Source organism: Alternaria atra (assembly GCF_907166805.1).
Source record: "Alternaria atra isolate CS162 genome assembly, contig: 25, whole genome shotgun sequence".
Lineage (NCBI taxonomy): Eukaryota > Fungi > Ascomycota > Dothideomycetes > Pleosporales > Pleosporaceae > Alternaria > Alternaria atra.
The window spans coordinates 2,014,949-2,042,574 of NW_025091323.1; the positions used below are offsets into that span (position 1 = coordinate 2,014,949).

The 27,626-nt window shown below is 51.1% G+C and overlaps 12 protein-coding genes across 12 annotated transcripts; 6 read left to right on the forward strand and 6 right to left on the reverse strand.

The window, feature by feature from the left end:
• Positions 1 to 167: 167 nt before the first annotated feature.
• On the reverse strand, positions 168 to 1,966 carry ALTATR162_LOCUS5702 (uncharacterized protein; the record flags this gene model as incomplete). The annotated part of the gene is made up of 3 exons (XM_043313321.1): positions 168 to 950; positions 998 to 1,683; positions 1,735 to 1,966. The coding sequence occupies 3 exons, from the start codon at positions 1,964 to 1,966 to the stop codon at positions 168 to 170; spliced, it is 1,701 nt and encodes a 566-aa protein (XP_043169256.1).
• A 365-nt stretch (positions 1,967 to 2,331) lies between these two features.
• Positions 2,332 to 3,213, forward strand: ALTATR162_LOCUS5703 (uncharacterized protein; the record flags this gene model as incomplete). The annotated part of the gene is made up of 2 exons (XM_043313322.1): positions 2,332 to 2,582; positions 2,634 to 3,213. The coding sequence occupies 2 exons, from the start codon at positions 2,332 to 2,334 to the stop codon at positions 3,211 to 3,213; spliced, it is 831 nt and encodes a 276-aa protein (XP_043169257.1).
• Positions 3,214 to 3,507: 294 nt separating this feature from the next.
• Positions 3,508 to 4,134, reverse strand: ALTATR162_LOCUS5704 (uncharacterized protein; the record flags this gene model as incomplete). The annotated part of the gene is made up of 3 exons (XM_043313323.1): positions 3,508 to 3,925; positions 4,060 to 4,073; positions 4,126 to 4,134. The coding sequence occupies 3 exons, from the start codon at positions 4,132 to 4,134 to the stop codon at positions 3,508 to 3,510; spliced, it is 441 nt and encodes a 146-aa protein (XP_043169258.1).
• Positions 4,135 to 5,809: 1,675 nt separating this feature from the next.
• On the forward strand, positions 5,810 to 7,018 carry ALTATR162_LOCUS5705 (uncharacterized protein; the record flags this gene model as incomplete). The annotated part of the gene is made up of 3 exons (XM_043313324.1): positions 5,810 to 6,443; positions 6,515 to 6,649; positions 6,714 to 7,018. The coding sequence occupies 3 exons, from the start codon at positions 5,810 to 5,812 to the stop codon at positions 7,016 to 7,018; spliced, it is 1,074 nt and encodes a 357-aa protein (XP_043169259.1).
• A 722-nt stretch (positions 7,019 to 7,740) lies between these two features.
• ALTATR162_LOCUS5706 (uncharacterized protein) lies at positions 7,741 to 8,496 on the forward strand (the record flags this gene model as incomplete). Its single annotated transcript, XM_043313325.1, has 1 exon — positions 7,741 to 8,496. One exon carries the CDS (start codon positions 7,741 to 7,743, stop codon positions 8,494 to 8,496), a length of 756 nt encoding a protein of 251 aa, XP_043169260.1.
• Positions 8,497 to 9,872: 1,376 nt separating this feature from the next.
• On the forward strand, positions 9,873 to 10,407 carry ALTATR162_LOCUS5707 (uncharacterized protein; the record flags this gene model as incomplete). The annotated part of the gene is made up of 3 exons (XM_043313326.1): positions 9,873 to 10,060; positions 10,203 to 10,237; positions 10,292 to 10,407. The coding sequence occupies 3 exons, from the start codon at positions 9,873 to 9,875 to the stop codon at positions 10,405 to 10,407; spliced, it is 339 nt and encodes a 112-aa protein (XP_043169261.1).
• Positions 10,408 to 10,665: 258 nt separating this feature from the next.
• On the reverse strand, positions 10,666 to 12,634 carry ALTATR162_LOCUS5708 (uncharacterized protein; the record flags this gene model as incomplete). Its single annotated transcript, XM_043313327.1, has 2 exons — positions 10,666 to 11,350; positions 11,421 to 12,634. The coding sequence occupies 2 exons, from the start codon at positions 12,632 to 12,634 to the stop codon at positions 10,666 to 10,668; spliced, it is 1,899 nt and encodes a 632-aa protein (XP_043169262.1).
• Positions 12,635 to 13,703: 1,069 nt separating this feature from the next.
• ALTATR162_LOCUS5709 (uncharacterized protein) lies at positions 13,704 to 15,020 on the forward strand (the record flags this gene model as incomplete). The annotated part of the gene is made up of 1 exon (XM_043313328.1): positions 13,704 to 15,020. One exon carries the CDS (start codon positions 13,704 to 13,706, stop codon positions 15,018 to 15,020), a length of 1,317 nt encoding a protein of 438 aa, XP_043169263.1.
• Positions 15,021 to 15,424: 404 nt separating this feature from the next.
• Positions 15,425 to 16,135, reverse strand: ALTATR162_LOCUS5710 (uncharacterized protein; the record flags this gene model as incomplete). Its single annotated transcript, XM_043313329.1, has 1 exon — positions 15,425 to 16,135. The coding sequence occupies one exon, from the start codon at positions 16,133 to 16,135 to the stop codon at positions 15,425 to 15,427; it is 711 nt and encodes a 236-aa protein (XP_043169264.1).
• A 510-nt stretch (positions 16,136 to 16,645) lies between these two features.
• On the reverse strand, positions 16,646 to 19,117 carry ALTATR162_LOCUS5711 (uncharacterized protein; the record flags this gene model as incomplete). Its single annotated transcript, XM_043313330.1, has 1 exon — positions 16,646 to 19,117. The coding sequence occupies one exon, from the start codon at positions 19,115 to 19,117 to the stop codon at positions 16,646 to 16,648; it is 2,472 nt and encodes an 823-aa protein (XP_043169265.1).
• A 1,545-nt stretch (positions 19,118 to 20,662) lies between these two features.
• On the reverse strand, positions 20,663 to 22,522 carry ALTATR162_LOCUS5712 (uncharacterized protein; the record flags this gene model as incomplete). Its single annotated transcript, XM_043313331.1, has 3 exons — positions 20,663 to 21,993; positions 22,046 to 22,408; positions 22,468 to 22,522. 3 exons carry the CDS (start codon positions 22,520 to 22,522, stop codon positions 20,663 to 20,665), a joined length of 1,749 nt encoding a protein of 582 aa, XP_043169266.1.
• Positions 22,523 to 26,019: 3,497 nt separating this feature from the next.
• ALTATR162_LOCUS5713 (uncharacterized protein) lies at positions 26,020 to 26,280 on the forward strand (the record flags this gene model as incomplete). The annotated part of the gene is made up of 1 exon (XM_043313332.1): positions 26,020 to 26,280. The coding sequence occupies one exon, from the start codon at positions 26,020 to 26,022 to the stop codon at positions 26,278 to 26,280; it is 261 nt and encodes an 86-aa protein (XP_043169267.1).
• Between the last annotated feature and the right edge of the window lie 1,346 nt (positions 26,281 to 27,626).

Here is a 27,626-nt window from a genome sequence, read left to right on the forward strand (position 1 = left end):
GAATCAAGGTCAGTCGCGTAGTCGCATGCACACGAAGGGTGTTGTTGAACTGATTGCATATCAAGAGATGTTCGAGCTGATAAGTGAACGTGTATCACATAACAATGCTTTGTAGACATAGTAGTCAAGACTATCGCACGTGTTCCACGTAGCTGTACGCACCCTAGCTAAACATAGGCCAAAGTGTGATCATCTCGGATGGTCGCATTCACACCTAGGTGAACCTCACCACCTACAACCGATGAGCCAGTGACAACAAGCTCGCCAGCAGTCTGTTCGTCTGTTGTTTTATGTTGTGCTGTATCTTTCAACTTGATCTCCACGCAGCTGAGAGGCACACCGAAGTGGCTGTGCTTATTGGACGGGGTTTCACCTCTTCGATAGTCGTAGATGTTTGTTTGCGCAACGGCTCCGGCTACTTTGGCAGTGGTCAAGGCGTATACAACACGCGCTTTGGTGAAGATGCGCAGATCTGAAAGGTCTTCTGAGCTAAGTGGTGGTGTGTTCAGGCCCTGTCGTTCAGATACAAAGACCAAGCGTAGCTTCCCGGGTGTTGTACCGACGGCCGCCCTGGCAGGCGCATTGAGCTTGGTAAGAAGGTTGTCAGTAGGTAGACGACCAGCGGTCAACATTCGCGTCTCAAGATAGTGTGCCAGCTTCTGCGGGCCACTGGTCACTGATGTCTTGGTAGTGTTGTGAAGCTTCGCAGCTGTTTCGGCTGAGATGACTGTAACCGTGGGGGCGATGGAACGTGTAGCCAGTTCAAGGTCGACACCTGGGCCAGCAACGGACTGAATGATGACTGTCGCGTGGGAGAACAAAGCAGCAAGCGTCAAGCACAGACTGTAGGAATGCGTGAAGGCGTCGGCAGGGAGGAACGTGTCCGAAGGATTGAGACGGTGGGAGGCAGGAAGCGATGTGATAAGTGCGCCGATAGCAGCAGTCAGGTTCTGTTTGTGTCAGTAGATGCATATTGCAAGCTTTGAAGTCTTCCTACCTGTTGGGTGAACTCGACGATGTCTGCTGACTTTCCAGTGGCTTCTTGCCAGAGGAAGACCACATTCGGAGGCTTCTCGGAAGTTGAGGGCAGTGCTGTGGCAGTGTTCTTCTGTTCCTGTACAAGCTCATGCCAGACCGCAACATCAATCTTTCCACCAATGCCTTCGGGTACCTCGCTCCAGTCCATGTGTCTGCTTGTCTTCTCCACAGTCCAGATGATGGAACGGAGGTTGGATACACCCTGGCCAACTTCAGCAAGAGGAACAGAGCCGGCTTCGGCGATTAGCGCATCGGCTCCTGTCTGGAGGAGAAGCTCGATGAGGGTCTGGTGTGGCTGGTTGTATGGTATCAGGATGGGTGTGAAGCCATAGAAGGCGCCCGCAAAGAGTGCAGCCAGGAATTCGAGACTGTTGGGGAGGTAGACGGCGACTCTCTTCGCACCGCGATCTTGTAGATGCTTTCCAAGGATAGCAATCTCCTTGGTGACATGTTCCACTTTGTGCTCGGTCACGCCTTCCTTGCCGAAGACAGTCATGATGTTTGCCGTGCCGCTGGATTTGGCGCCTTTCTCGAGAGGGATTTCGCCGGTGACTCGTCGCCAGATGTCTCTAAGGTCTCCATCTTTGCCGGCCGAGTACATGGGAGCGCCCGGAGGTCTCACGGCAAGTCCGGTACGAAGAGGGTCTGGCCGACGTCAGTTGTGAATATAGTAGACTTGTGGTGAGGTGCATATACAACCATGAGGAGTCTCGGGAGACCTGAAAACAGCCGATTCTCCCGGCTGCCTCACATAGGAAGCTACTGCCTGTCTTGCGAGCAGTAGCGGATGTGTGTCGGCATCGGCGCTGTCGTAAACGATCCAAGTCAGGAAGCCGACGATAGTGAAGGCGATGAGGGTGGTGTAGATGTTCCAGCCCGCTAGTATCTCGGAGATGGACCCGTCAAGCTGCTCCAGAAGTCCTGCCATGGCTGAAATTACATGGACCGAGTGAAGCTGGAAGCAAAGCCCAAGTAAGAGGTTTGGCTGACAGCTGCGGGATGACGGCGGGGGTCAACGCCGCCGCTAGTGAGGGACCCCTGTCAATGTTAGCATGCCCGTCCTCCGATGGCCCTTGCCAAAACATGGTGTCCGTACAACCACTCTGACATTCACCATCGCGACACACTCTGGCATACATCATGTTCCTGTAGCCTCGCGCATCTGTGAAAGACTTACTACTAACCCAACAGCAGCAGTGAGAGTGTGATCCGGCACGTGAACCAGCAGACTTGTTGCGACTCCCTTTCGACCAAACAAACAATCAACACGAATAGCTAAAAGCTTCACACAACATGTCCGTGGCCAGATACGCACAGCCGGCGACTCCGCAAACGCCCGCGACACCATCTGCGCAGACGGAGCAGCCATACACGCCCAATGGCTCCTGGCGACATCCCAAGTTTGATGAGATTGCGCGCCGCCAGTACGCTACTACTTTTGATGAGCGCAACGTCAGGGCCATTGTCCTCAACGCTGGCTTCTTGTTCCTCTCAATATACGGTAACACGGTCACTGAGAAGGTCAAGTTACTGGAATATGCTGCGTGAGTGCCTACCTTGTCTTGTCCTGGCACGGCATGCTAACATTTCACCAGGACGCCGATTAACGCCGTTGTAAAAGCTGTTCCTTACAGCCACTGGGCCATACTCTTGGTCCGCATCGTCTTCACCGCAAACATTGTCATCGCGTTCCTGCCTCTTATCCGTCGCTACTACCCCGATGAGATTGTCGATATACCTCTTACCCCCTCACAACGCGCCTCGATGGGGTTGAAAACTGGCGTGCAGGCCCCTCCCACCCCAGGCTCCGCATACGCATCGCCCAACTACGTTACTCCTCCCAGATATCAACGATCAACACCGCGCAGTAACAGCTTCAGCGCCCAGGAAAATGGCTCGCATTCGCCCAGCCCGCGCCCAAACTTCGGAAGGTCTGGCTCAGGCTCACCCTTCTCACCAAACAATGGGGGGAGCTTCGATAGGTCGCTTAGTGGATCGGCAATAAAGCGCATGAGCTATGGTAGTTCGATGAGCGGCAGCTTGTTCGGTGACAGCTCGAGCAGCATGACGCCAGGCACTCCCACCCCTTCCACCGGCAAGGCGAGTGTTGGGCTGAACAACAAGTGGCTGTATGAGAAGAGGAGAGATAGCCCCAAGAGCAGTATGTTCATGTGAGGAATCTTCACAACGGTTGATGCAGGAGAAACTGAACGGCAACATATCGCTTTATACCCTGATATATCGCGTAGGCGTTTTGGATGATTGGTCTTGTTTAGCATAGCTTGGAGCGGGTATTAGAGCCGCTAGCCCGCTCATGTACGATAATACAAAGAGTGAAATCTTCCATGCCATAGCGCCGTTGAGTGAGCGCAGAGACATCATCCAATCTTCCGATGATCAGGTCTCATATATATATACAGTTCCTCTCCTAAATCAGTCTTTCTTCGTGAAATCCTCTTAATCCCCAACTCATGAGAACCGATCTCCCTTCCGACTCCGGTATACCTCATTAGCCTCATACTTGCTCTTCTCCCCTACCCTCTGCCCCTCACTCTCAGGCGCATGTCTCGTAGGTGCTGGATCCTGACTAGCCTGCAGACTCGGATTGTCGTCACCTCCCATGCCGCCATTACCTCCTCCCTCGCCTCTCAGCCTACCCAGCTCACTTGCCACGCTCTGTGGCGCCGCCTGTGTGGATCCTGGTTTCGCCGTCGGGTTCAGCGGTGTGGTGGTAGGAGCCGAGCTTTTCAGGCCATGCTCGAGTTCATAGAGGCGGATGCGTTTTTGGCGGTCGGCTTCGGCTTTTGCGGCGCGGTCGGCGTTTATGCTGCGTTTGGCGAAGAAGTAGGCACCGCCGCCTGCTACTATGAGGGTCGCCCAGCCGTAGCTGTGCGCGTGTTAGGTCGAGTTCATTCTGTCTTGGTCAAGTGGTGGCGGTAGCATTGTTTTGGGCTTTTGTAGCGCAGACAGGGTGGGTAGGCACACGAATGTGGTAGAGCTTTGGAGTCATGTGTGACGTACTATACTGATTTGATCTATTTGACTATTAGCACGGATTACAGGCTCGGGTGTACGGGTGGAGCCTACTGTGTTCATGATGGGTAGTGATTATCTGGTTGGAGAGAGGAATTGATGTGTTGGGAAGCTCGTTGTGGCTTTGCGACAGCTCACAAGTTTCTTCTGAGCGATGGATGATGAAAGTGGTCTGATTGTTGCAAGGCTGACGGCGATTATTCGGCGATTAGATCAAGGTGGGCCGCCGCGGGGATGAACAAACCACCAAGTCAACAACCCTTCTACTTGGACTTTTTCTCCACATTTACTTGATGAAGACGATGTATCGCCGCCAGCCACAAGCCAGTTGGTCCGTGAGACTGAGCTTGGTTGCGCGAAACTGGTATATACTCACATATACTGAAAGGTAACCTCTCTGTTTCTGGAAGATTTCCAAGTCCTCACTCTCTACTCCACGCTTGTCAACTACCACGGCAAATACAAGAGACGTGCTCTATCAAAAGCGATCGAACACGTGTATACCAAAATCGTGCAACTTCTCAAAATCAACGATAAGAGCAGGGATATCTTAGGCGATGTTGCGATGTGGTTATAGTGTCTGTAGCTTGGGCGCTGTAATTGCTACAGCCAACTGAGGTTATGGACATATTGTGGAACTACTTTTGCTGACGGCAGCGGTGACGCTGGAATAGACGAAAAGCCACCGGCAATAACCCACCTAGGTATGCAGTACTGATAGAGTATGGTCATATATTCCACTGCTTGCTGCATTATGATGCTCGGTACAACGGCACGATGCTACGGAAATGCCTCAGGGTGCGGGGCTGACAGGTGTAGCGTCCATGTCTGCGCTATTTCAACATTGAACCCCTTTTGCTCAGGCATTGCTGAAAGCGACGAAAAGACGAATGTCTACGCGAGAGACACTGCAAGCGTATCTGCCGAGGCGCGGTGTTCAGCCTCCAACGGGTAGCCCCACAGGCATGTAACGGGATAGACCCACCTTTCCGGGCGCCTGATCTCGAAACACCAACTTCCCGCGGCTCTCCCATCTCATGAGAACACCATTTGTTATCTGCTGTCAACTGCACAAGCATGGTTCCCGGAATTGAGCCGGACATACGACGTCGGCTGTACCAAGCCGTCATGTTTCGTGGTGGCGTGCTATGTTCTGATTCGAAACTGGATTCTATGGCGGTCGAAACCTCCCACGCTTCATCGTTAGCGTGCTACGGTAAAACGGAGGCTGAATTACAGGTTCAATGAGCGCTAAGTGACGGAGAGCATGATCTCGTACAGGTTCTCGAGGTTTGAAGCTGGTGGATTCGCCTCACCACAGCGCCTCTACGTCCATGACAGGCTAGGTGTTCCCGTCAAAGAGACGCCACAAGCTCCTGCGAAGTCTGCCCATGGGTGCTTATTCCTGTCTTGGCAACATTCTGTACTCCACTCCTTGATTGCCAAGTATCGACTGAGGCGCCTAGGCCAGCACCAGCATATACACAACCCTTGACCTATACCGAAGCACGTCTCATGGAAGTGGACACCCACCATGGATCTCGAGTAAGGCATTCCACGATACGGCGGCATGCCCTGTCACGATTCCCAGTATATAGATTACCATGAGTTCCACTGCTGGTAATCTATCTCCATCACCAGTCTTCACTTCTTCACAGCTCGACGCTAGTCCTTCTTTACTCCACATTACATTCTATTCTCAGCGCTGAGCGCCAACTTTATTTTAACTCCAATCATTATGTACTTCACTGCCACTTCTTTTGCGCTTGCCGCCTTGGTCTCCACTGTGCATTCGCACGCAGCTATCTTGGCCGCCGTTGGAGATTCTGGAGAGAGTCAAGGTTTCTTGGTTGATCCTGCAATTGCCCGCAACTGCACCACCATCTCTCCTTGCCAACAGGATGCTACCATCATCCGTGACTCCGAGATCACACAAAACATTGTCAACGCATGCGGAAGAACCGAGATTGCCGGCAACATCGACATCGGCGAGCAAACCGAGAACGAGCTTGCAGCTGGTCGTATGGCTCAAGTGTCTTCTGGCTCCATGCTGGCTGTCACTATCCATCAAGTCAACGCCGATGGCGCTGGTCCGTTCGAGTGCGACATGGACGAGACTAGCAACGCCGTGACCACCTTCACACCCTTGAAGGTATCCAACAACATTCCCGGTAGCTTCGGTCTCTCTCAGGCCAAGGAGAAGGACTTTGTTATCAACGTCCAGATGCCCGACAACTTCAACTGTCTTGGTGCCTCAACTGGAAACATCTGCACTATTCGATGCCGCAACAACGCTATTGCCGGTCCTTTCGGTGGATGCTTCGCCGTTCAGCAGACTGACGGAACTGGTCGTACCAATGAGAGCGCTTCTGGTAAGTCTCACATTTTCCTTTATCATTACAAAGCATTTTCCCTATCCTGTATCCATACTCACTGCCGCTAGCTGTCGACACCGCTCAGACACTTGAGGGTATCTCTGCACAAATCCTGCAAAACAAGAAGGATCTTCCTGCTGCCATCGCAGCGAACCAGGCTGCTGGTGCTGCTGGTGGTAACGAGGGTGCCAGTGCCATTTCCGGTGCGTTCATCTTTTATTCGTCGCATTGTTGTTGCAATGAACTTCTTACTAATATTTCTCTCAGCTCTTGTTCCCGATGCGACTCAGGCTCCTAACGCTGGAAATGGCAACAACAACGCTGGCAACAACGGCAACCAGAACGGCAACCAAGGCCAGGGTCTGGGCCAGGGTCAAGGCAACGGTCGTCAAAACCAAGGTCAGCAGAACCAAGGCCAAGCCCAGAACGGTCAGGGCCAAGGTCAAGGTCAGGGTCAAGGCAATGGTCGCCAAAACCAGGGTCAGGGTCAAGGCCGGGGCCAGGGCCAAGGCGGTCAAGGCAACGGTCGCGGCGGCAACAGGTTCAAGCGCGCTCTCAAGTTCTTGAGCTAAACGCTTGATCTGGTACAAGAAGACGAAAACACGAAAACGCAGTGAAAGCTACATAATCGACTGAGGTTGGTTGCACAGAAGCGCGAGAAATCAAAGGCTGGTCCGTTTTTAACATTTACCAACAATGTATATACCCTTTTAGTTACATATGGAGAAGAGGAGATTAGTAGAGAAGGATGAAGAGTGAATAAAAGACTACTTCTTCATTGTTTTGTTATTGTATGGTCAGCGATATCGCGGTGTCTGGGTGACTTTGGTTTATTCAAAATTGAAGGTCGTCATAAGCCTGAGTGAGGTAGGAAGACCATGAGATACAGATCCCAACTGACCCGGTATCGTCACATGTTTAACGCCTTCCATACAAGGGCGGAAGTGCATTCACCTACTCAAACCGCATCTTCACTGGCCACACGCGCATCCCGACTGCCATTCATCCTTTACAGCACCAATGTCGTCCACTCACCCTCCAATCTTGAACACTCCTATCGTCTCTGTGAAGCATTGCAGCAAGTTGCCTTCACATTTGGATTCTACTGCTCCCATACTATATTAGATGTACCTTGCCTACTCTTAGGCTCTCATCAACCGCACACAAACGATATTTCAACCCACAACATACAAGAATCAAAGCAAGAAAGCAACAAGCACCAGAATACTCTTACGCTTCAAATCTAGCACTAACGATACCCTTTTCAAGCCAAAAACCTACAACACTCGACGATATGAATCCCTTCGGTGGCTCAGGTGGTGACGATTTCTTCGGCGGCGGTGGCGGCGACTTCTTCGGAGGCGGCATGGGACGCGGTGGTCCTATGGGAGGCCCAATGGGTGGCAGTATGGGCAGGCCGATGGGTGGTATGGGACGTGGTGGTCCAATGAGTGGTATGGGTGGTATGGGCGGCGGCAACCCTCGTCAAGGAGGCTACTCATCCTTCTCTTCCTACGACTCCTCACGTCCGGAAGGCCAACAGTACCAGGAACGTCATGAGCCCTTCGGCGACTATGCTGGCGGCAGTGGCAGAGGTACTGGCCACGAGCCCACTCTACGCGGTGGCGGTGGTGGTAGAGGCTTCATGTTTTCTGGCCTAACACGCGCAGATAACCCCTTCCGCCGGCAGGTTGGTCGCAATCCAGCTGGTGGATACAACCCATCTGCGCAAGAGGAGCCCCGCTGCCAACATACTGGTCAAACAAACCCTCAGTACGCTTCGGAGTACGAAGAGTACCCGCGTAGCGCTCCGCATGGTCAAGGTGGTGGACGTTCAGGCCGCCCCTTTGACTATGGTTCTTCTCGTCATCAGCCATCCGGACAGCAGACCTACTACGACGATGAGTCGGGTTCGGAGGATGAACGCCCTCGACCGCAGCGGTCTTACGCTCCTCAACAGGCCTACAGTGGCGGTGGTGCGCGCCGTAGCGGTGGTGGCTCTGGCGGTGGACGGCTCTTCGACTATGACCGTTTCGGCCGTCGTAATTAAACACGACTATGTAGCATAGGACGTATGAGCTGTGCTATGGTCGCTTTTGCCCTTTGTTTAATCGAAGTGTGGCTCTGTGGCGCTTAGGTCTGGTTTCTCTCTTTTGATATTGCTTTCGAGAGCTTTCTCGAAAATAATGCAAATTTGTGTTGTGAACGTTGCTACTATTGAAGATGATGACAGAGGGAAAATGGGTAATACGGTGACCTACCTAGGTACTGTGTCTCACCATGATCATATCTATGTATACTGCAGTTTTGACCCATGTCTGATTCATCCAACGCCCTCGCAGTATAGCGTGACAAGTCGATGTTTCGTATATAATCTGTATGACGGGCCTGGCGTTGGCGCATCGAACAAACCGTAGCTTGCAATTCTTTACAAGGCAAGCAAAACGTCACTTTTTGCTGATCCGGGTGCGGCGTTGCGTGGAATCAGAAAGAGAAGCTGCGGCGAGCTTGCGCCGAACCCCTGCCACACTCAACCTGCCCAATCACCGTCAATTCGTTGTTGCTGACACGTTAAGCCACTGCTTTCTCCGCAAAACTATCGATTCGTGACTTGAACTAGAGATGTCGTGACCAACTGCTCACCAATGCGCTGATGAATGCCAAGAAACGTGCCTTGTATTCCGGTAAAAGCCTCTACCGTGGTAAGGCGGCGGCTCGCGCGTACTCGCACGACTGTGGTGTGATCTGGATCGCCCAGACCGGAAGGGATTCTCAAAGCCTGAGGCACAATTGTGCTACGGAATACTCCACATAAACATCAATAAGAAGACCTTGATATTACCTACCGGATGTCCATGAGTACCCCATCCATCTTTTCAATATACCTTTGTGCTTTAGAAAGACGTTTGTAAGCCGGAACCGGAAGCACGCTTTCAAAGCAGCATATAAGCACGCAAACGATTCCTAGCGTCAAGGCAGCCTTAACAGCACTCCACAAAAAGCCTCCATACGCTTGACGTCGCTCATCTCCACGTGAAGTCCAGCCCGCGGCCGTAGTGTGAGTACCGTTCGTTCCCCCTTGCTTAAAGCCTCGCCGCAAGATCGGAGTCTTATTAGGCAGCCACGTCGAAGCATACTTATATCCGCAACACTGCCGAGCCATCTTTTCTCAAACTTTACTGATTCTCCAAAGCAAAACCTTGAAAGAGTGTATTTAGACACAAGGTCGGAAAGCACGCGACCAAGACCCCACCTCGCGCGAAACAACCGAACCACATCACGGCCCCACATCCATCTTCACAAGGCTGATCAAGCATCTACAAACCCGAAGACAAATCCACAACCAGGCTACACGAGTTTCCAAGTCGCTCTTTTGTTCAGATTTATATCCTGCTCCCATACCTCTCCTCCCCCAAACATCACAAAATGGCAATTTCAACACATGCCCTCTCCCAAATCCGGCAATACTCGACCCGCGGTCTCCCACGCGATCCTCACTACCGCCTCAAAGCCACCCTCGCAACAAGTTACGTAGTCTCTGCGCTTGCATTACCCTTTGTCCCGCCACTATTGGAGACAAGAAGGGCCAAGGCGGATGGAAGTTATTTGACAAGGTACGTTGATCTCTAGATTGGTTCTGGGCGTGCGTGCTGGATGGGCAGGGGCGTCGGAATACCGGATTAGGAAAGGATGTAATAAGAAGATTGAATCAAGTGCTAACGACCGAGTAGGGAGAACGCGTATTGCTCGTCACAGTATCTCGGATGCGCGAGATGAAGCGATTTCTCTCAGTGAGTTATTCACCGTCGCGGAGTGTGGGATAACGGCTAACATAGTCATCGCAGTTTCTGACTTTTTTTCTTTTCATTACAGCACTCTGGCTGCACACAAATTTCGCACCATTTCATCATACATACCCGGCGTTCCTTCACTTTCAGCTGGTTTAACATATAAACACTAGCTTGACGTTGCATTTTCAGTAAGAATACATTGAGATGAGGGTAATTAGGAACGGGTGATTACCATTATGCTGCTTCTAACAACGCATATATCTTATGAACTATCTAAGCACCTATGATGTACCAACGCTATTCCATACTCGTTGCCTCCGGACTAGCCTGCTTGCCGAGATGCTTAGATGTCGAAATGATCTTTATGACTCTCGAACCTAAGCCCTAGCACTAACCAAAGCTATGCTGATTGCTTTCGCAACACTGTCTTAGTCCACATCATCGTTGGCAGGCTGCTGTTGGCTTTCCACCGCGTCATGCATCTCGTCGTTATCGTCTTCTCCATCCTCGTCCATCTCGTCCTCAGTGGCTGTCTCCCACATTGTAACATAGAGCTCTCCGTCTTGCTCAAACACGTGGTTGCCGTCTTCATCCACAAAGTGTCCATCATCATCTAGCTCAAGATCAAGCTCCATATCATCCTCTTCGTCAAGGTCGTCGACCTCAAAATCGTCGTCACTACCAGCCATCTCTTCACTCTCGTCATCGGAGTCGAACATGTCCATGAATGCGAGTCGGCGGCCGGGTTTAACAAACTTATGCTTGAGGACGTGCAAAGCGCGTCGCGTCTCTCCTCTTAACCTATTGATGTCCGCATCACCCAGTTGATCCGTTTCGGGTGCTTCCTTCGGGGACTCCTGGGCAATCTGAGCGCCTTCGTCGGTCTCTTCATGATTTATGTGGCGGTGGAAGCCGGCAACGCTTGCATCGTACATGCATTCGATGATTGGGATGGGCTCGTCATGGAGATACGGTGGTATCAAGCTAGGGCTTTTGTGTAGCTCTATCATCATCTTGAGGTTGATGCCGGCCTTGAACAACTTGTATGCCTTCGCATGACGATTGCGGAGACGCTCATCATCGCAGACGTAATCAGTGTCTGACAAGTCGAGCCTGTGCGCCGCGCAGGGGAGAGTTAGCGTATGGCCTAAACGAGAATTTGGATACCAGGGTCAGAACTTACCAAAGATAGGATGATTGCACCAACTCGAGGGTCCTCAGAGAGGGCAATGCGGCATAGTGATCGAAGTCAGGCGGTTGATCCCAGAAGTCGATAGGAACGTCCCAATGCCGGCGAACGCGAAGTGTCTCCAGGCTAGGTGGCGCTAGATCGCGGTTCATGACTACTGCCTGATGCAGGAAGGAGTTTGTATCGCACTCCATGTATTTAAGAAGGTGGAAATCGCGCATGCCGTCACCGGATGGCCGTATGCTGCGCAGCACATGGGGGCTTCTATCGATACGCCAACCGGGGTTGAGATGTGTTAAGCTTTCCAGTGAATGCGCAACTGCTGAGAGAGCGCCTAGCGACCCGCACGGATCTTTGTTCAGGACAGGCTTAACCTGCCTCGAACGATTGACATTAAAAACGTTCTCACCGAGAGTCAATGTCTTTAGTCGTGCCGGCGTACGCAAGATGCTGAGCAAGCTTTTGGGTTGTAGCACGCACTCATCAAAGACAAGCGAAGTCAGAGGAGTCGCGCGGGTGTGTGATGCAAGTTCGGGAATTTCAGAAGCCGGAAAAGCAACGCAGGAGACGTGGAGGTGTTTGAGTGCAGGATGCCGAAAGAGGCAATGGAAGCCATCGAGGTTCCAGAAGTCGGTATCCGCGCCGTGCGAATGAATGGTCAAGCTCTCCAGAAGACCCAACCCGACAGTCCGCTCGACGTGCTTTCCCAAACGGCGTTCGACCGTGATTTTGTCTGCCTCGATTGGGCCATCGACACAGGCTGTGTCAAGTGCACGGCGGAAACGTTGCATATCGCCATGAACCCAAGCCTCGCCACCAGCTCCCTCCCAGTGGAAATTATCGTAAGGGCTCTCAATATGCCATTCCCTCAAATTGACCATACGAGCTACGCACTCGTTGAAGGTTGTCCTTATCTCGTCGCTGTCCTTCAAACTGTTGTCTTTGTATTGATATAAGATCTTGAGTATTTGTACGGCACGAACGCGTTCATGACGCAATGTGAAGGCTTCGATGATGGCATGAAGGTTCTTTACCGAAAGAAGTTCGATTCGCTTGTAGAGTCGCTCCTCGGCGAGGTGTTGCATACCGCGACACGTGCGAGCAAGAGCGCATAGTGCTTTGTTGTTGTCTTCGAGATTGTCGAGCACTAGGAGAGCGAGTTCGTTGGGCAGCGTCGATTTCGCAGTGCCCAGAAGGTTGGACGCCATGATGCACGTGGTACTACAATATGGCCAAGATTTTCGTAAATAGGAATGTAGACGGCTTTGCGACAGTTGTTCTTGTACGAATGACTTCAGCCGAATCGGTTGTCGGGAGTTGTTGTTGCCTAGGTCGCCCTAGATGAACCTGGTCAACAGTTGCGCCGACGGCAAGCGTGTGATTGGGACGGCAAACAGATACGTACGGGAGGCGATGGAAGTTTCCCGTATTTGGTGGTCTCGAATCGATGCCCTATCAGCTGTTGAAGATCAACGTCGTGTAACGTAAGAAACGCGATTTTCTCAAGGTGGACTAAATTATCTGAATATGCAGGGACGACAATGAGGGGCCGAGGCGGGGGTTGGATAAAGCACGAGCCAGCCAATGACGTCGACGCGTGGCCGACTCATCCCTGTCACGTCTCTCACATATTCCCTACTCCTTCAATACACCCATACGCACCTTCATATGTCCTCCAAAGCACTGTTCAGCACCCACTCAGGTCGTATACATGTGAGAGCACAGCATCCTAGGTGACAACCGCGCCATAGGCAGAAGAGCTTGACGCGTCGCGTGCTAACCACAGAAACGATGTCGGAATCCGATTAAGACCAAGTACCTCCATGGTCATGCTCTTATCGATTCCTTACAATGTCATTCCTACCAATTCTGTAGCACATCGTCAACCATGTGGGTTTTCGCAGGCTGACATCTCCGTTCAGGCAAATCTTCCTTCTTGATTGCATGTGCCAGAGCGCTTTCGAATCACTTCACAGAATTATACTCGCGTTTTCATAGATACGATACAGCTCCTTAGTCTCACCTTCACTTCATTCATATATGATGCATCTTGCTTGTAGCTGCCTGGGGAATCCTACTGTTTCGTCTGCATAGTAACTTCGCATCCCCTCTGTCTCCACTATGCTGAGAGTCGCCGCTGCGCGTACACTACTAAACTCACCACCAAGTCAACCTATATCAGGGGAGAGTAAAATATTTTGGTTGTCTTCTACTGAAAGATACCTGGGTACGGCCTTCTCTCACCCCTACAAACAACAACACAACTCCGCTACAACAATGCAGCGTCCACCAAGCCTGATGTCGATGTATATCGACTCACCGAGCTCCAAGGGCAAAAATAAGCGCGCAGTAAACGAAAGTTCTCCAACGACCGGCAGACTTCAACGGCTACCTATGGCCGACAGTAACGCGCCTCGTATCCTCCGCCGCCATCAACACCGCCGTCGCAACGTCGCTGCTGAGGTCTGGGGTCCCGGAATACCCTCTGCACCCACAACACAAACTTCCACCGGCGCATCAGCCCCAAAACAGCCTTTCAATGTCTACAAAGCTATCCTCCGACACCCGAACCTTTTCTTCCAGTTCGCGCTCCGTCTCCCTTACCCTTCTACCATCGACCTCTACGCCATCGACAAAGAATTCCATTACCGCCTGAACCTGTACAGCGTCTCCCTGATACATGACTATGCCCGCTACCATGCGCCGCTTGCAGGCTACGTCTTCAGCTGGGTGCTGTATCCTCGCCTGTGCATCTCAGACCCCATGCTCCGACCTATGGACGAACGAGAGTGGTTAGCGCGCGACGTACCAGGCTTCCGCTGGGTAGGCATGATTCTCTGGCGCCAGAATATAGTCCGCAGCATCCTCACAATACTGAGCTTGGAAGGCCACCGTGTGCCGGCAAGCTGCGAGGGCGCGTTGATGAAGTTCTGGGGACTCATGGAACTGAGCACTACGAAACTACGTCTCTCTTTCCTCGAGGATAATGAGATATGGACGGACACTGATATCATAACCATTCAGCTCTTCTTCGTAAAGCTTGATATGCGCTTCTCTGATCCTATTCTGGGCAACGGCGTTTGTCAGCTAGGATCTTTGCTGCTGGGCCAGAGAAGCTTGAGTACGCTGTGGAAGGTACTGAGTGGGAAGTTGAAGTTGGACTATGATAACACGAGCGATATCGTCGTGAAGACGTACCTCAACGAAGATCTTGACGTCGAAGCACACCCCTGGCTTGAAGACGAAGGTGATACTGGGGTTCCGGAGGAGCAGTGGGGCTTGCTGAATCTTGAGGGCTGGCATGAGGATGGCATCAAGATGGAGCATGCTGTGAGTATGGTCATCACCGAGGGTGTGAGGAGAGGACTCAATGTACAGCAGTACTATCTGGACTTTGTTATATACGGGTGGGTAGATGAGAAAACTGGAGAAAATTTTCCAATACCGAGGCAGCTAAGGAGAGATAAGAAGGTCAAGTCGGCGAGTGAGGGTTGGCCTTCCAAAGAATTGAGGCAGGGTACAATCAAGAAGCTGGACGTGCGCTTTGGCTTGATGGGGAGGAAGGATGGGGATACGATGGACTTGGGCGCCTAAAGGTTCCTGGAAACATTACACGGTAATCAACTCAGTTAGCTAATATGACTGCAAGTTCACAGATTTGCCAAGGTAGACAACTCTAGGTGCCTCGTATAACCAGTCGCTTGACAAGACAAATGAAAAACAGTTTGTAGCGGGATTAGAAATTCTCCACACCATGGTCAGTGTGCTACATACAAAGAGCTGTAAAACTGTGCCATATCGCTACGTACATCGCCGTAACATCACTGTACTAACGATCCCTCACCAATGAAGATAAAGTGCCTCAAAATGTGTGACTTCTTTATACCAAAACTCGCCATAAATCTGTCCGGTATCATTTCCATGTGAGATCGTCTTACCCGCTGAATATCGAACACTTCTCTTCCCTACCCCCACGTCCTGAAAGAATGGCTCAAGCCCTACTCCTCCCCGATATCTTTGTTAATCTCCTCAGTAATCTCCTTCAAAAGCTTCTTATATAATTCCGCCCGTGGATCCCCCTCTCTAAATTTCTTAACCATCTCCTCAGCATGCGCCGCCTCCTCGAACCGCGGATGCTCACGAACGTGTTCAGGAATATGAGCATAGCGCTCCGCACCCTTGTCACCGTGGTCGGGGTGGGTGGTAGTGTTCTGGGGTGCACTAACACTCCGAGAATGGCCATTCCCGCGGGAACGTTCAAACACGTAATGTTCTTCCTTAGACTCAACGGCGTAGGGAGTCTGTCGGAAAGACGTAGACGAACCTTCAACGCGAGAATGAGACTGGGCGCCGTCGCCTGGGTTATCGAAAAAAGATGCATCACGTTGTTTGGCTTGCCCATGCACGTCGTCTGTGTAGTAGGCGTCATCGAAGGGATATTCACCAAGTGATAGGAATCGCCATTGCATGAACTCTGCGTGCTCAGGGATGTAGCTTGTGTGAAGGTTCGATCGTCTACCGTCTTGCAAAGACTGTGGAAATCCTTGGGGAAAAGGGTCACGTAAGCTCTTCGTCCGTCGATGACTATGGCCGTGAGTCTGACTCGGTCGCGTAAAATGCGAGCCTGGCGATGAGTCTCCTTGAGGACGCCAGAGGAAACCCTCTGGTATGAGTTCTTCCCGAGGACCATGACCACCGCGAGTAGGCATCGTGATTCGCTTGGTTGTATCAAGGGATTCGATGGTAAAGTCGAAGTTGAAAGCAGCTGATGTTGGGGATTCGAGTAGTGTTCGAGTTAAGTGAGAGAACTTGGTTCAGAAGAAGAAGTGGTGGGGGATTTTATCAATGGAGCGGTGGGGCAAATGAGCATATACGCTCGGGGGCCGAAGGCAGTAGTCGCCCAGCAGAGGCAACCACAAGAAGGGCAATGAAATAGTCAGGCTGAAGCGCTTTGAATGGAAGTGAAAATGAAGAGCTTGCCAAGCGGCGCAGAGGGTGGGTGAAAAGAAGAGAAAATGGGCGGTCGTGCATACGAGTGCAAATCTGAGCAATGATGATAATAATATACGAATTGAACATGTACGGAGGAAGGGTCTTCTCACGTCACCTTGTGACTATTTCAACAATGCAAAGACTACCATGGATATCCAAGCACCCGGAAACGCCAATATGTTATGCAGAAAATAGCAGTAATACAACCGTTAGAACATGATATAACATCAACGCAACATATAACTCAAGTCCGGTAACCCTGCCAGAATGTGTTTGATAACCTGCTCTTCTTCATTCTTCCTTCGTTGCGCAGCGTTCGTAGCTCCAGTCAGCGGTTGAATAGGCGGAGGAGTTATATCCCGCGGAGGAGATCGTGTGAATGTCTTTGCCGAAGATGCAGCACTGGTTGGTCTCGGAGGGGTCTCAAAAACGGAGAAAGGGTCTGATGGATCGCGCGTGGTAGGCGCAGGCGCTCTTGCAGTTGTAGCAGATTCAAAGAAAGAGAAATCAGCATTCGCCCATGCGTCTACAGGAGTCTCATTTGACACCACTGAGGGTGGAGGCGGTGTGCTAGGCCGGGCCGGTTTTGGTTCCAAAGTACTGGATGCAAAGGCAGAGAAGTCATCGTCTTCCGTGCCGTTAGGCTCCACAAAACTGACTTCATTGGCGGTAGTATCCTTTATATCGGGCTTGTCGTGCGCTGGTGGTGCATCGACTTTTACTTCGTCCCGGTGAATGACTTCTGCAACCGGCTTCGATGGAACTTCGATCTTGCTCTTCTCGGGGGTGACAGCAACAGGCCGCTTGGCCGGTTTCAAGATTCCAGGTCCAATAGGTCCTTGTTCAGCACCAAACGGAACAAAACTTTTCGGGCCAAAAATCGCCGACGTAGGCGATATGGTACTTCGTAAACGCACGATATGCATCGCGTCGGCTGAGCGATCCTGGGTCGGCGGAGTTTTTGGAGGTGATGCTGAAGTTGACACGGTGCTGTCAAGCGTCGCCGGTATAGAGCTTGGGAAGGCTGAGACTGGAGTAGACGCTGTAGGGCTTGATATCATCTCACCCCAATCATCGTCATCATCTGTAGGCACATCCACACGTTGTTCTTGATTGAGAGTGTTGGTGTCAGGAGCACTGAAGTCGTCCCAAGGACTTGCTGAAGTCGTGGTTGGCTCAGGAGGTGGGATTGCTTTCGTTGCGACAGCCGGTGTTTCAGTCGACGTTTGCCCTTGTGTTCCCCCAACATCGCGTGTAAGGTCGATCGAAACCGCGCGAAGCTCCTGGGTCTGTGCGTTGGCTACAGCAGTAGGCTTCGATACGATAGGTGGAGATATGGAACGCAGACCGGGACTATCCTGCTTCCAAGGGTCTGTTGTAGCAGTCGCGGAACTCCAGTTGAAAGCAATTGGAGTGTCAGCAGACACAGGAGGAAGGCTTTGTCTTGCAGGTGCAGCTTCGACTGCTCGTGGCGTGGGAACGGAGGTCTTCGTGCGCAAATGGCCTCTTGGGTTTATGGGTTCTGGGGGCGCTGGCGTGTCCCAGTAGAACGAAGCTCTGGCTCCAGGACCCGTGCCAGAAAGACGGTCTTCTCGGGCCCATCTTGCTACGGTCTTGTTGACTTCCGATCTAATCCCAGAACCTGCCCATGTAATCCGAATGTAATTGTCGTCTCCGTTCCCGCTATTGAATTCTCTCATGGTTTGCTTGCGCGTAAGCCTGTACCAAGCTTTGCGGCCAGCTGTTGAATATATCGGGTCGTCTGGGGCCTCGCCTAGCTCCTTTGCAGCGTCGTCAGGGGGAAATAGATCGTCGAAAAGAGCTGTGTCGAGTTGATATGAACCTGCGTTATACGAGGCAGCAGTCGTCGTGGTCGAGGAGGCTATCGGCGATCCAGGTCGCGAAACAGGACGCTCTGACAACGTCTCTTCCGAGTCATCCACAGAATCCTTTATAGTCTTTGACTGACCAGAAGGAGCTTCTGTCCATAGGGTATCTTCTGTGGAGGTCCCAAACTCCTCGTCAGTACTATCGTTGCTCGAGCTTACGGCATCCACTTCGCTATCCTCGTCATTCGCTGTTGCCGTCTGGGCGTCCTCCACCGGCTTTGTTTCCTCTACAATTTGCTTCTTGTTCATAGACTCTTCCTCAAACGAGGTTCGCGGTGATTCGGCAGGTGCCTCACGGCGGCTTGTCTCGGACGGGGATGTAGAAGGTCGTGCAGAAGAGTCGTCGTCTGGCTGTAATCGATTCGAAGGAGCGACCGAGGCTTCATCAGAAGCCTTGTCCAGCTGTATCGTGGTCGATGTGTCTGACGTATCCGAAGCTACATTGTCCACATCAGATGTGTCCTCCATCTGTCCAGCCCACGTGTCTCTTCCATATGATGGCTCGTCGTCATGTTTCTCGTCTATATCCCATCGCGGCCCATCTTCAATTGCACCTTGATTCTTCAAGGGACTCGGTTCAGCTATGCGCGTCTCCGTAGGTGCAGCAACAGTGGTATCGTGTCCAGATGATGTAGTCCAGTCACCAAAACTGTCGTCCTCGTTCCCCCACCCAGCATCGTCCAGAAAACCATTCAATAGCACTGGTGCAGGCGCAAGCGTCGGTGGCTGTGGTGAGGTCACATCGTTCTTCGTTGGGGACTTTTGGTCGTCGGCATTGTTATCTGCCCAAGGGTCGCCCCAATGATCCATGGTCGGGCTGCTGCGTCAAGCGTCATAGTGAGCCACTTCTGCTAGAGAAGCATCACCAAAAGCGCAAGCGATAACGAATTAGTGGGGAAGGTAGGGAGCTGTGAACTATCAAAGGTCAGCTTACCTCAGAGATGCAGGTTTCCGCCAAGCCGGGAGTCGGACTTTGTACAGCCGGCGAACTTCATTCCCGAGCAACGTTTACTCACAACCTCGATAGTAACGCTGCAAAATGACAATTGTCCGCAGCGCGACACCCTGAATCATAACACAAATACAGAATGCTCACTCATGGCGATCGATTATATTGCTAGATCCCATGTTGCGATATTGTGTATCTCTCTTCACCAATTGAACGTACATGCGAACATCGTTGACAATGCCGCGCATACATCGTCAACCTATAACGCTTGAATACACTTCCCGTTCAACACCCGTATCGGAGCTTCCTCTAATGTAGTCTATCACAGAATACTAGCGCTCTCCGAACCCGCCATGTCAACCCCAACCAAGATCCCACAATGCAACCCTCCACGAACCCACGTTCATCTGGTCCAACAGCTCCGCAACCCAGTAACCGCAATTCGCTACGAAGCCTGGAACGCAGGTAAGAATCAAATGAACAAGGGTGTGATAGGACATTATTCAAAGCCGCCTAAGTGGAGATAGCAGTTGCCGAAGTATGTTCACAAAGAAGATGAGGAGAATGGTTTAGCCGTTCAGGGTGGTCTTGTGAACATTCAGACCGTCTGCGAACTACTTTTATGCTTTTCATGGTTCTTGTTCCTATCCTGGTGTACCTTCGATGGGTCGCCGCTATGGTTTGTATGGTTCTCGCTCACAATTTGCTTCACCAAGTTGATATCATTGATATGTACGTAAGGATCTTGAACGTTCAATGTACAGTGCAGAAAATCCTGTGTGTGGTACGATAACATCAGGGAGATGCTCTGTTTGATGTAATATCGCTCGAATTCTTCGGTTTCAATATCTTTCTTTTGAAAGTCCAGACCGATTCGTTCAATACTGTTGGCCCATAATAAAATTACTCTCCTGAACGGCCTAGCTTATTTACTACTTCATTACGGTTGTGTAGATCCGTCATGATCACTATACCGGATGTCCGCCATTCCGTGAACTGCACCAACCCAGTGGTAACCTTGGAGTGGACCCACTGTGGGCCTGGATCGACTTGCAGTAGGTAGCTGTCTGTGCGTGAGCAAGACGGGTTGCACGGACTTTCCAAGTGGGCCGGTAGCCAAGTATAGACCGACCCTTAAGCATCACACATTAGCGACCTGAAGTTGAGATTCGTGCAAAACACGACATAAATGGCATTGAGCTTTTCAGACCGCTATGCAAGAAAAATGCTCAGATGCTCGCATCTGTGGAGAACAAAGAGAAAGAAGCGCCCGAGATGTAAGCATGTCGGCGAAAATCATAACGCCGAACAACCATGCAACGTCAAATATCAAGACGTTTTGAGAAGATATTACTCCATAACCCACCGCTTTTCACACTATGCTTTCGTTATCGTTTTGAGCTCTGTTATCGTACAGACTCAATGATGGAGATGTCGTCTACCGCATCCTCGTCCATATCATGATGCATAACCTTTTTGAGGCCGTTGTCAATTTGGACGGCACCGACATCCTCCTTGGGAACCCAGAATAATTGGATCATGCCAAAGATGGCTGCAGCAGCAAGAGCGAACCAAGCTGCCGCAGATCCTCCGAGTGAGTAGATCAGTCCAATGAGTGGAGAAGAGATTGTTCTCGCCAGACAGCAGGCCGACATGGCGATGCCGTTAACGCGACCAAGGACAAGGGGCGATGGTACGGCGTTCTTCATCAAAATCAGGGCGCATGGGAACACGATGATACCGAAGAACGCCTGCAGGAAAAGCGAAACGTAGACACCCGGGGTCTCAAGCTCGTTGGGAAGGGCGCTAATGAAGGGTACCATGAGGTAAGTGATCGGGTAAAGAATGATCATCCAAATGAATGAGTTCCAAACACCAGCCCATTCGACAAATATAGGGAAGATGAAGCCCTGGACGAAGAGCGTGATGAAGCCGTTGACCGTGAGGAACTTTCCTACATCGGGCAAGTCCATTCCTAGTCCGCCTTGGAAATCCAGGCCATTCGACGTAGGCACATCAAGAATGTAAACCGGCAGAATCGAAATGAAAGCCATCTGATGGAAAGCAAAAATGGACATGGCGAGAACGATCATGACCACAGTCCGATTGAAAGTCTTTCGGGGTTTCGGAGTCGGTCCGCCACGCATGGGTAGCACATCCTGCTGGATCTTGATCGAATGCATGGTTCCAAAAGACGAGCGGCGGATATCAAACCTTTGGTCGAAGGGCATGGGCATGCCCTCCTCCAGGAAAGAAGCTCGTTTGCGGATTTGTCGAATGCTGCCTTGAACAGATATGGAGGCCAACCTGTCGCGCGTATAGCTGGCGATGGAACCACGGTGGCGCATAGAGCCAGCGGTTGAGCCTCGGGCCTCTCGGTTTGCATGTGGGTGGTTTGCGGGTGGCCCAAGAAGACGACTTCGCTCGTTTGCAGGAGTCTCATTGATGGTATCAAGATGGTCGTGGTAGTCATGGTGGTCCGCAATACCATTTTCTCCCTCTGACTTTTCTTCGCGGACAAGTGTTTCTTCCAAGAAGATCATACCCTGGAGGATAGCGAGCAAGATTCCGACAGCCGCGATAAGGTTAGGTAGAAGATACGGGTAGCGTCCGAAGAGGCCATGCTTGTCGAAAACATGGGGGTAAAGTCGTGCTGGTTGGGCGAGGAAGCCACCCATTGCTGAACCGATGATACCGCCCACCGTCCAGACGAAGGGCTGTGTCGCATATGCGCGCGCTGTATCGGGTCAGAGGGACGTGCCAAATGGGGTACTGCGCGATTTACTTACGCTCGTGGGCTGGGTTCTTGACCGACTCAGCGACCATGGTTTGCATAATTGCGACATTTCCGTTCAATGCACCACCAACAAAGCGGGCAAGCAACGCGACCCAGTACGTCTGCGCAACACCGAACAACAGACTTGACAGGGCAACACCGAGCAAGCCAATGAGCGCCACAGGTTTCCGGCCGTAGACATCAGAAACCATTCCCCATAATGGGGCTGTCATGGCCTCGGCGATGGCGTAAGCTGACACCAAGAGTCCAGCGTAGAAAGAAGCATCATGTCTGGCAATTCCCAAATCCTGGACCATGAGGGAGGAGTAGGCCAGGATAGAGTTGAAAGCGAGAGGCTCGGAGAATCGGCATATTCCTAAGCGGTGGTTAGAAATGCTCCAATCACAATGACATCACTTGAATCGCCATACATACCGAGAATAATGAGCTGCTTGGTGGGAAACGGCGCGTCCTTTGGATCAGGAGGCATGTTGGCGGTATTACGATTACTAGGGAATGGAGGTTGAGGAGTTTCGCATAATAACAGAAGATGGGAATCAAGGTTTTACGGGCAACAGCTTATCATAGCGCCACTAGGTGAGAGCAAGCGCGGGCCGACAGATTCCCCTCAATGGATTTCGCAACATGCACCGTGCCCCAACTAGCGTTTCCCGCATTCACGATTAACGTGCTGCAGCCTCGCCGTTCCCTGTTAGACGCAGACACAAAACTCGCTTGTGCCGCCTCGATTCCGATTGCTTGAAAACCCCCGGCCGTTGAACTCATGTTTAGAAGCACCCTTCCGACGAGTGCAGGTCACGGAATTTGGGACCGATACACGCCAGCTCGCCGACTCCTTAAAATTTGCGTGCAAGATTTGCTGTTTGCAGGTGTCAACCCGCCGATTGAGTTTTACTAGGCCAGATCTTGGAGTTGCCGGAGGTGGGTTACCCTTGTCGTTCGACTCATACGTCATTATGAGTATGACTGCCAAGGGGTGCTGCAGTTGAGGCAGGCAAAGCAACCCTGTCTCAACTATTGGCTTGCTCACCGTACTTTCCCGCTGTCGTAACATACACGGCTGGCGCGGGCCATGGAATATCGCCATTTGCTTTGTTCGACAAAGATATCGAAGACCAAAGCATCGATCATCCAGCTAGCAATGCCCAAACTCCACAGTGCGAGGACCTGAGAGGGCTACGGACATTTCCCACAAAGATCGTGGTTCCTTTTAGATTTGTTGAGTAACATGTCAAACCAAGCCCACGCGGAACTCGGTGGCGCTACCAAGTGTCACGAGGCGCCCCTTCTTTGCCACACCTTCCTGTGTGCCATCCACAAAATCACTCTACTCTGCAGCCTCTGCGAACCCTCATATCTTTGAGTAACATTCCGCACCAATGGCAGCCCAAGGAGATGACATGCATCCGCTTGCGTTATCTGCTGAGGCTCACGAGACCCAGTCGCCGTCAACACCTTTGTCTACCCCGCAACACATGTCGCACCTCTTTTCGTGAGCGGTGTGACGGAGTGTTGCTGAGGTGCGGGTACGGATCCGAGCATCGCTGGAATGCATTTTGGTGATGGTCGGATCATGTGATATCGCGTCAAGTCTAAGCTTGGCGCTGCATTTACGTCAACGATGTTTTCTTTTCTCAACCACGATCGTATGCCGCGGGCTATAGGCTGTACCTGGCCTCTCCACGACAACTACCGAGATGACACAAAACAGCGCAGCCGCGGCTTCGCCTATCGATCCGATCACTTTGAATGGCTCGCTTCCGTGCGCGAAATGAGCAGTGATCCGTCTCATCTCCCAGTTCCGTGCCTGGCGCTAACTATCCTGTCAATACAAAGTAGGGGCTCTTCCATTGTTCTAGATGTTCTTGTGAGTTTGAGCATGAATCATCTCGGTTTCACGTCTTTCACGAGTCAGCGGTTATGCTCTGCGCCGCGTTGTAAGGCCGCCCGTGATTGGAGTCTTGTATCCTGATGGTTCGTTGATCGCAATCAACTATACATAGAATGACCTCGGTGTTGAACAGTGTCAAGCCATTCCTATCGCTTTCATCAACGCGCCTGAACTCAAAGTCGTGACGATGATGACTGCGACACCCATGCAGGGACCCCACTTAAAGCAGTCTAGTCGGCTCGCTTCGTCCCGACCGCGACTTCCCAGCCCCCAGGACGTACCTTGAAAGAGTCTCTTGTTGTGACCTCGTAAATGACAGCGTTATGCGGCGCCACAACATAGCTGTTTTCTGCTATCCGACAAATGCAGCCACTGACCCCCACGCTATGTGCTGTCAACTCGTGCTCTATTTACGTCCTTGATTTCGACATTTGTCTAGAGCACTAGAGCATCCATCATCACCTTTTCCTATTCTGTCTAATTCTTCCAGCAAGTTCCGCGTCTTTGTACCAAGCAGAACGCGACAGATTACCATTCAGTTCTACGTTATTATACCGATTTTGTTATGCCAGCAATGTCACAAATGCTTACAACAAGCCAAGTCGACGCTATCAATCGATAGAGCACTAGCATGCGCGCGGATCGTATAGTTTCCTTGTTTACATCCGGGCTTGAGCAGACACATGATGGTCGACATGTATCAGAAAGTCGCCAAGATCTGAGAAGAGCTGAACTGAAGATGATGGAAGGCGGTGAACATGTGAGGACGTGTATAGATGGAAAATGAGTATGGATACGAGGACAGTGATACGTATGACTAAATGGATGGTCTAGACGATTTATGCTCTAGGCCATAAGACGGCGTGAGATGTTTACTTAGAGCCAGTCTAGGTTGCATGCGCCAGCCGATCAACCACCGCTCTCAGCCTTATCAGTATCGTCCTCAAGTCACGAATATCCTCGGTTACTCGTATACAACAAGTTTTCGGCCAACATGCGCTTCCCATGGATCGCCAACGACTTCCAAGACCGTAACACTTATCATCGTACACACCTTTCGGGTATTGCTGAACTATTTCCGTCGCCCTCGAAGGACCAATAGGCTTGTGGTCAACTGCTCCAAGCATATTGAACACTCGCCGACACCGCCTCCTCACGTAAGACCTGTAATCACGGCGGATGCCTTGCTGTCAGGCTGTAGATGGAAAAGTCGCTGCCTTCCGCAATTTTGACGGAAATTTAGCCACCAGTTGCAATAGGCCGTTGTACTCGTTCATATTCACTGTTGATTTAACAAAGTCGTCGATGCGGATAGAGGTGCATTTGACTAGAATAAACGTAGCGGAAGTCAGAGGACGTCAGAAACATACGCTGGTCTGTGGCGCAAGGGGATTGCGCTTGATACGGTCGAGATTAAGTGTTTGGATGAGTTTATCACAGAAATCGAGGAGCCGCTTGATGCTATCAAGACTCCCATATCTAACTGCGAAGATTATCTAGAAGTTCCTCAAACCAAGGCTTTACTCAAGGGAATATGGAGTCTGCATTCACCAAGCAGTACAGTATGTCATTCCTGTCATCATGTTGACTGTAGTCGTTGAGCTTTCAAGTACTCTGGAAGTATGACCTTCCGAACTGACATACCTCATGACATCTGCAATGTTGGCTAATAAGACCTATCCCCACACCCTGAGACAAAATCACGTTATCTAACCCCTTCTTTATCCCTCAACAGTGTCAATCATCTTACGATGTCCAGCTTAAACCCTCATCTAGCCACACGGATTACCGCTATCAACAACCGTTATCTTAAGCTGAAAACTTTCATCCTAGACTACCGCAAGCTTGTCGAAAAACCATGGTCCTGGAAGCCAAAACTGCCATCTCCGACGGAGACAACACTGAACTCGCCATGGACGGTCATCCCGACAGAGCCCAAAATTATATGCAGACGATGGATGTGGCCGATGCTCTTATGTTCAGACCTACTGCGGCCAAAACTTTGCTCAGCCTATTTCAAGAGCAGGTGAAAAAGTGGGAGAAATCTGATGATTTCAAGCTAAACAAAGACTATGATGCTGATGCTATTTACGAGAGTCTCAAAGCTGGTCATGCGCTTGGGGGCGGATGGCATGCAGATGCTGGCATTCGTCAAACAGTTCCGAAATTTCGGTGAAGACTTCTTTGACCTCTTCGGGGACGTCGGCGAGTACGAGGCAAACAGACTTAAAGAGAATAACGGAGCTTGGAAGAAGGCATCTGATCTCAAGGGTGAGTTCGGAGGTGCTGGGGAGTTTATCAAGCTCGTAGCTTTGTGGGGTGAGATGAACCTTTAAAAGGAACATGAAAGGCTGGTGTGTATAGATTACTGCAGGTTTCACCGTAGGGAAGGGTCGCGAGGAAATGGCTAGAATAAAGTCGTGAGTATCGTTCGGGAGGATTTGAGGCCTCATGCATGATATGGTTTTCTGTATACTCACCTACCACACCACAAAAATCGGCACACTGCTCGACTTATCATAATGCGCGAAGACAGCTTTCTAAATCACTCGGCAGTCGTCAATTCTCGTCAACATGATACAAAAAGAACATGGCACCGCCTCACTTTCGAACCTTCCAAGGTTCTTTACCTATTCTATTTGTCACTCTACGTTGATCTCTAAAGCTTGGAGCGACGTCCACGTGGAACGGAACATAAGAAAACGTGGTACGGAGCAAATCTGGACGCGCGGAAACAGCCACGTATCTATGATAGTCCTCTTGTTACCTGTATCACGATTAGTGCGGCTGAGACAGCGGCTTGTGCGTCATCTTCATGATTGCTTTTTCCCGCCAAGATCCTATGACACGGTGCGCCAGGTGAACAAGACGGAACAGCACAGTAAGAAGAGCTGTTTCATCGACCGAGTCCTCGGGCCGGACGAGGCTGTCCACGAGTTGCTGTTGAAAAAAAAATGACGATCTGAGTGATGTGAGGTCATTCGACGTTGGGTGATGTGCTCCCGGGATGATTCTTCGGAGACGACGGGATTTAGAAGATGAGTATGAGAAGTCACTCAGCCTGCGATAGGTTAGTCGAGTATTCAAGTATCCAACAACCCCGGTGAAGATTCCCAAAAAAAACTGTCACTTCGTGCGTACCATCGTCGCCGACCACCCCACGACGCACAAACCTTCGCTTTGCGTATGTATAGCAACTTGTCGGTACGAAGTCGAAAAGAAAGAAGGACCTCAAAAGAATTGCCACTCAGCTATCACCAAGCCTAAATACTATATTTCCCAGCTCTTATCTTCAAGAAAGATACAACTTCAATCACATCCGCACTTCAAACTCTACAATCAACTCGCCTTCGTCGTACACACCAATTATCACAAAATCTTCTATAATAAAACCTAACACCGTCCCTGTACGCTTGTGAAGTTGCAACTCAATTCTTACCTCCACACCAATCTACCAACAATGCCAGCAGCAACACCCTACCGCTGTTCTGGCTGCGACTTCCCCAACCCCGCCTCGCACAACGGCCCCTGTCTAAACAGCATCGCCTACTGCCCCAAATCAAAGGGAGACTGGTTCTGCGCTAAATGCCCCAACATAGTGCCGATCGCACTAGGTCCCGACAAGGACGGAGTGTACCGCTGTGATAGGTGCAAGGCGCCGTTTGACCCAAAGTTCAAGTAC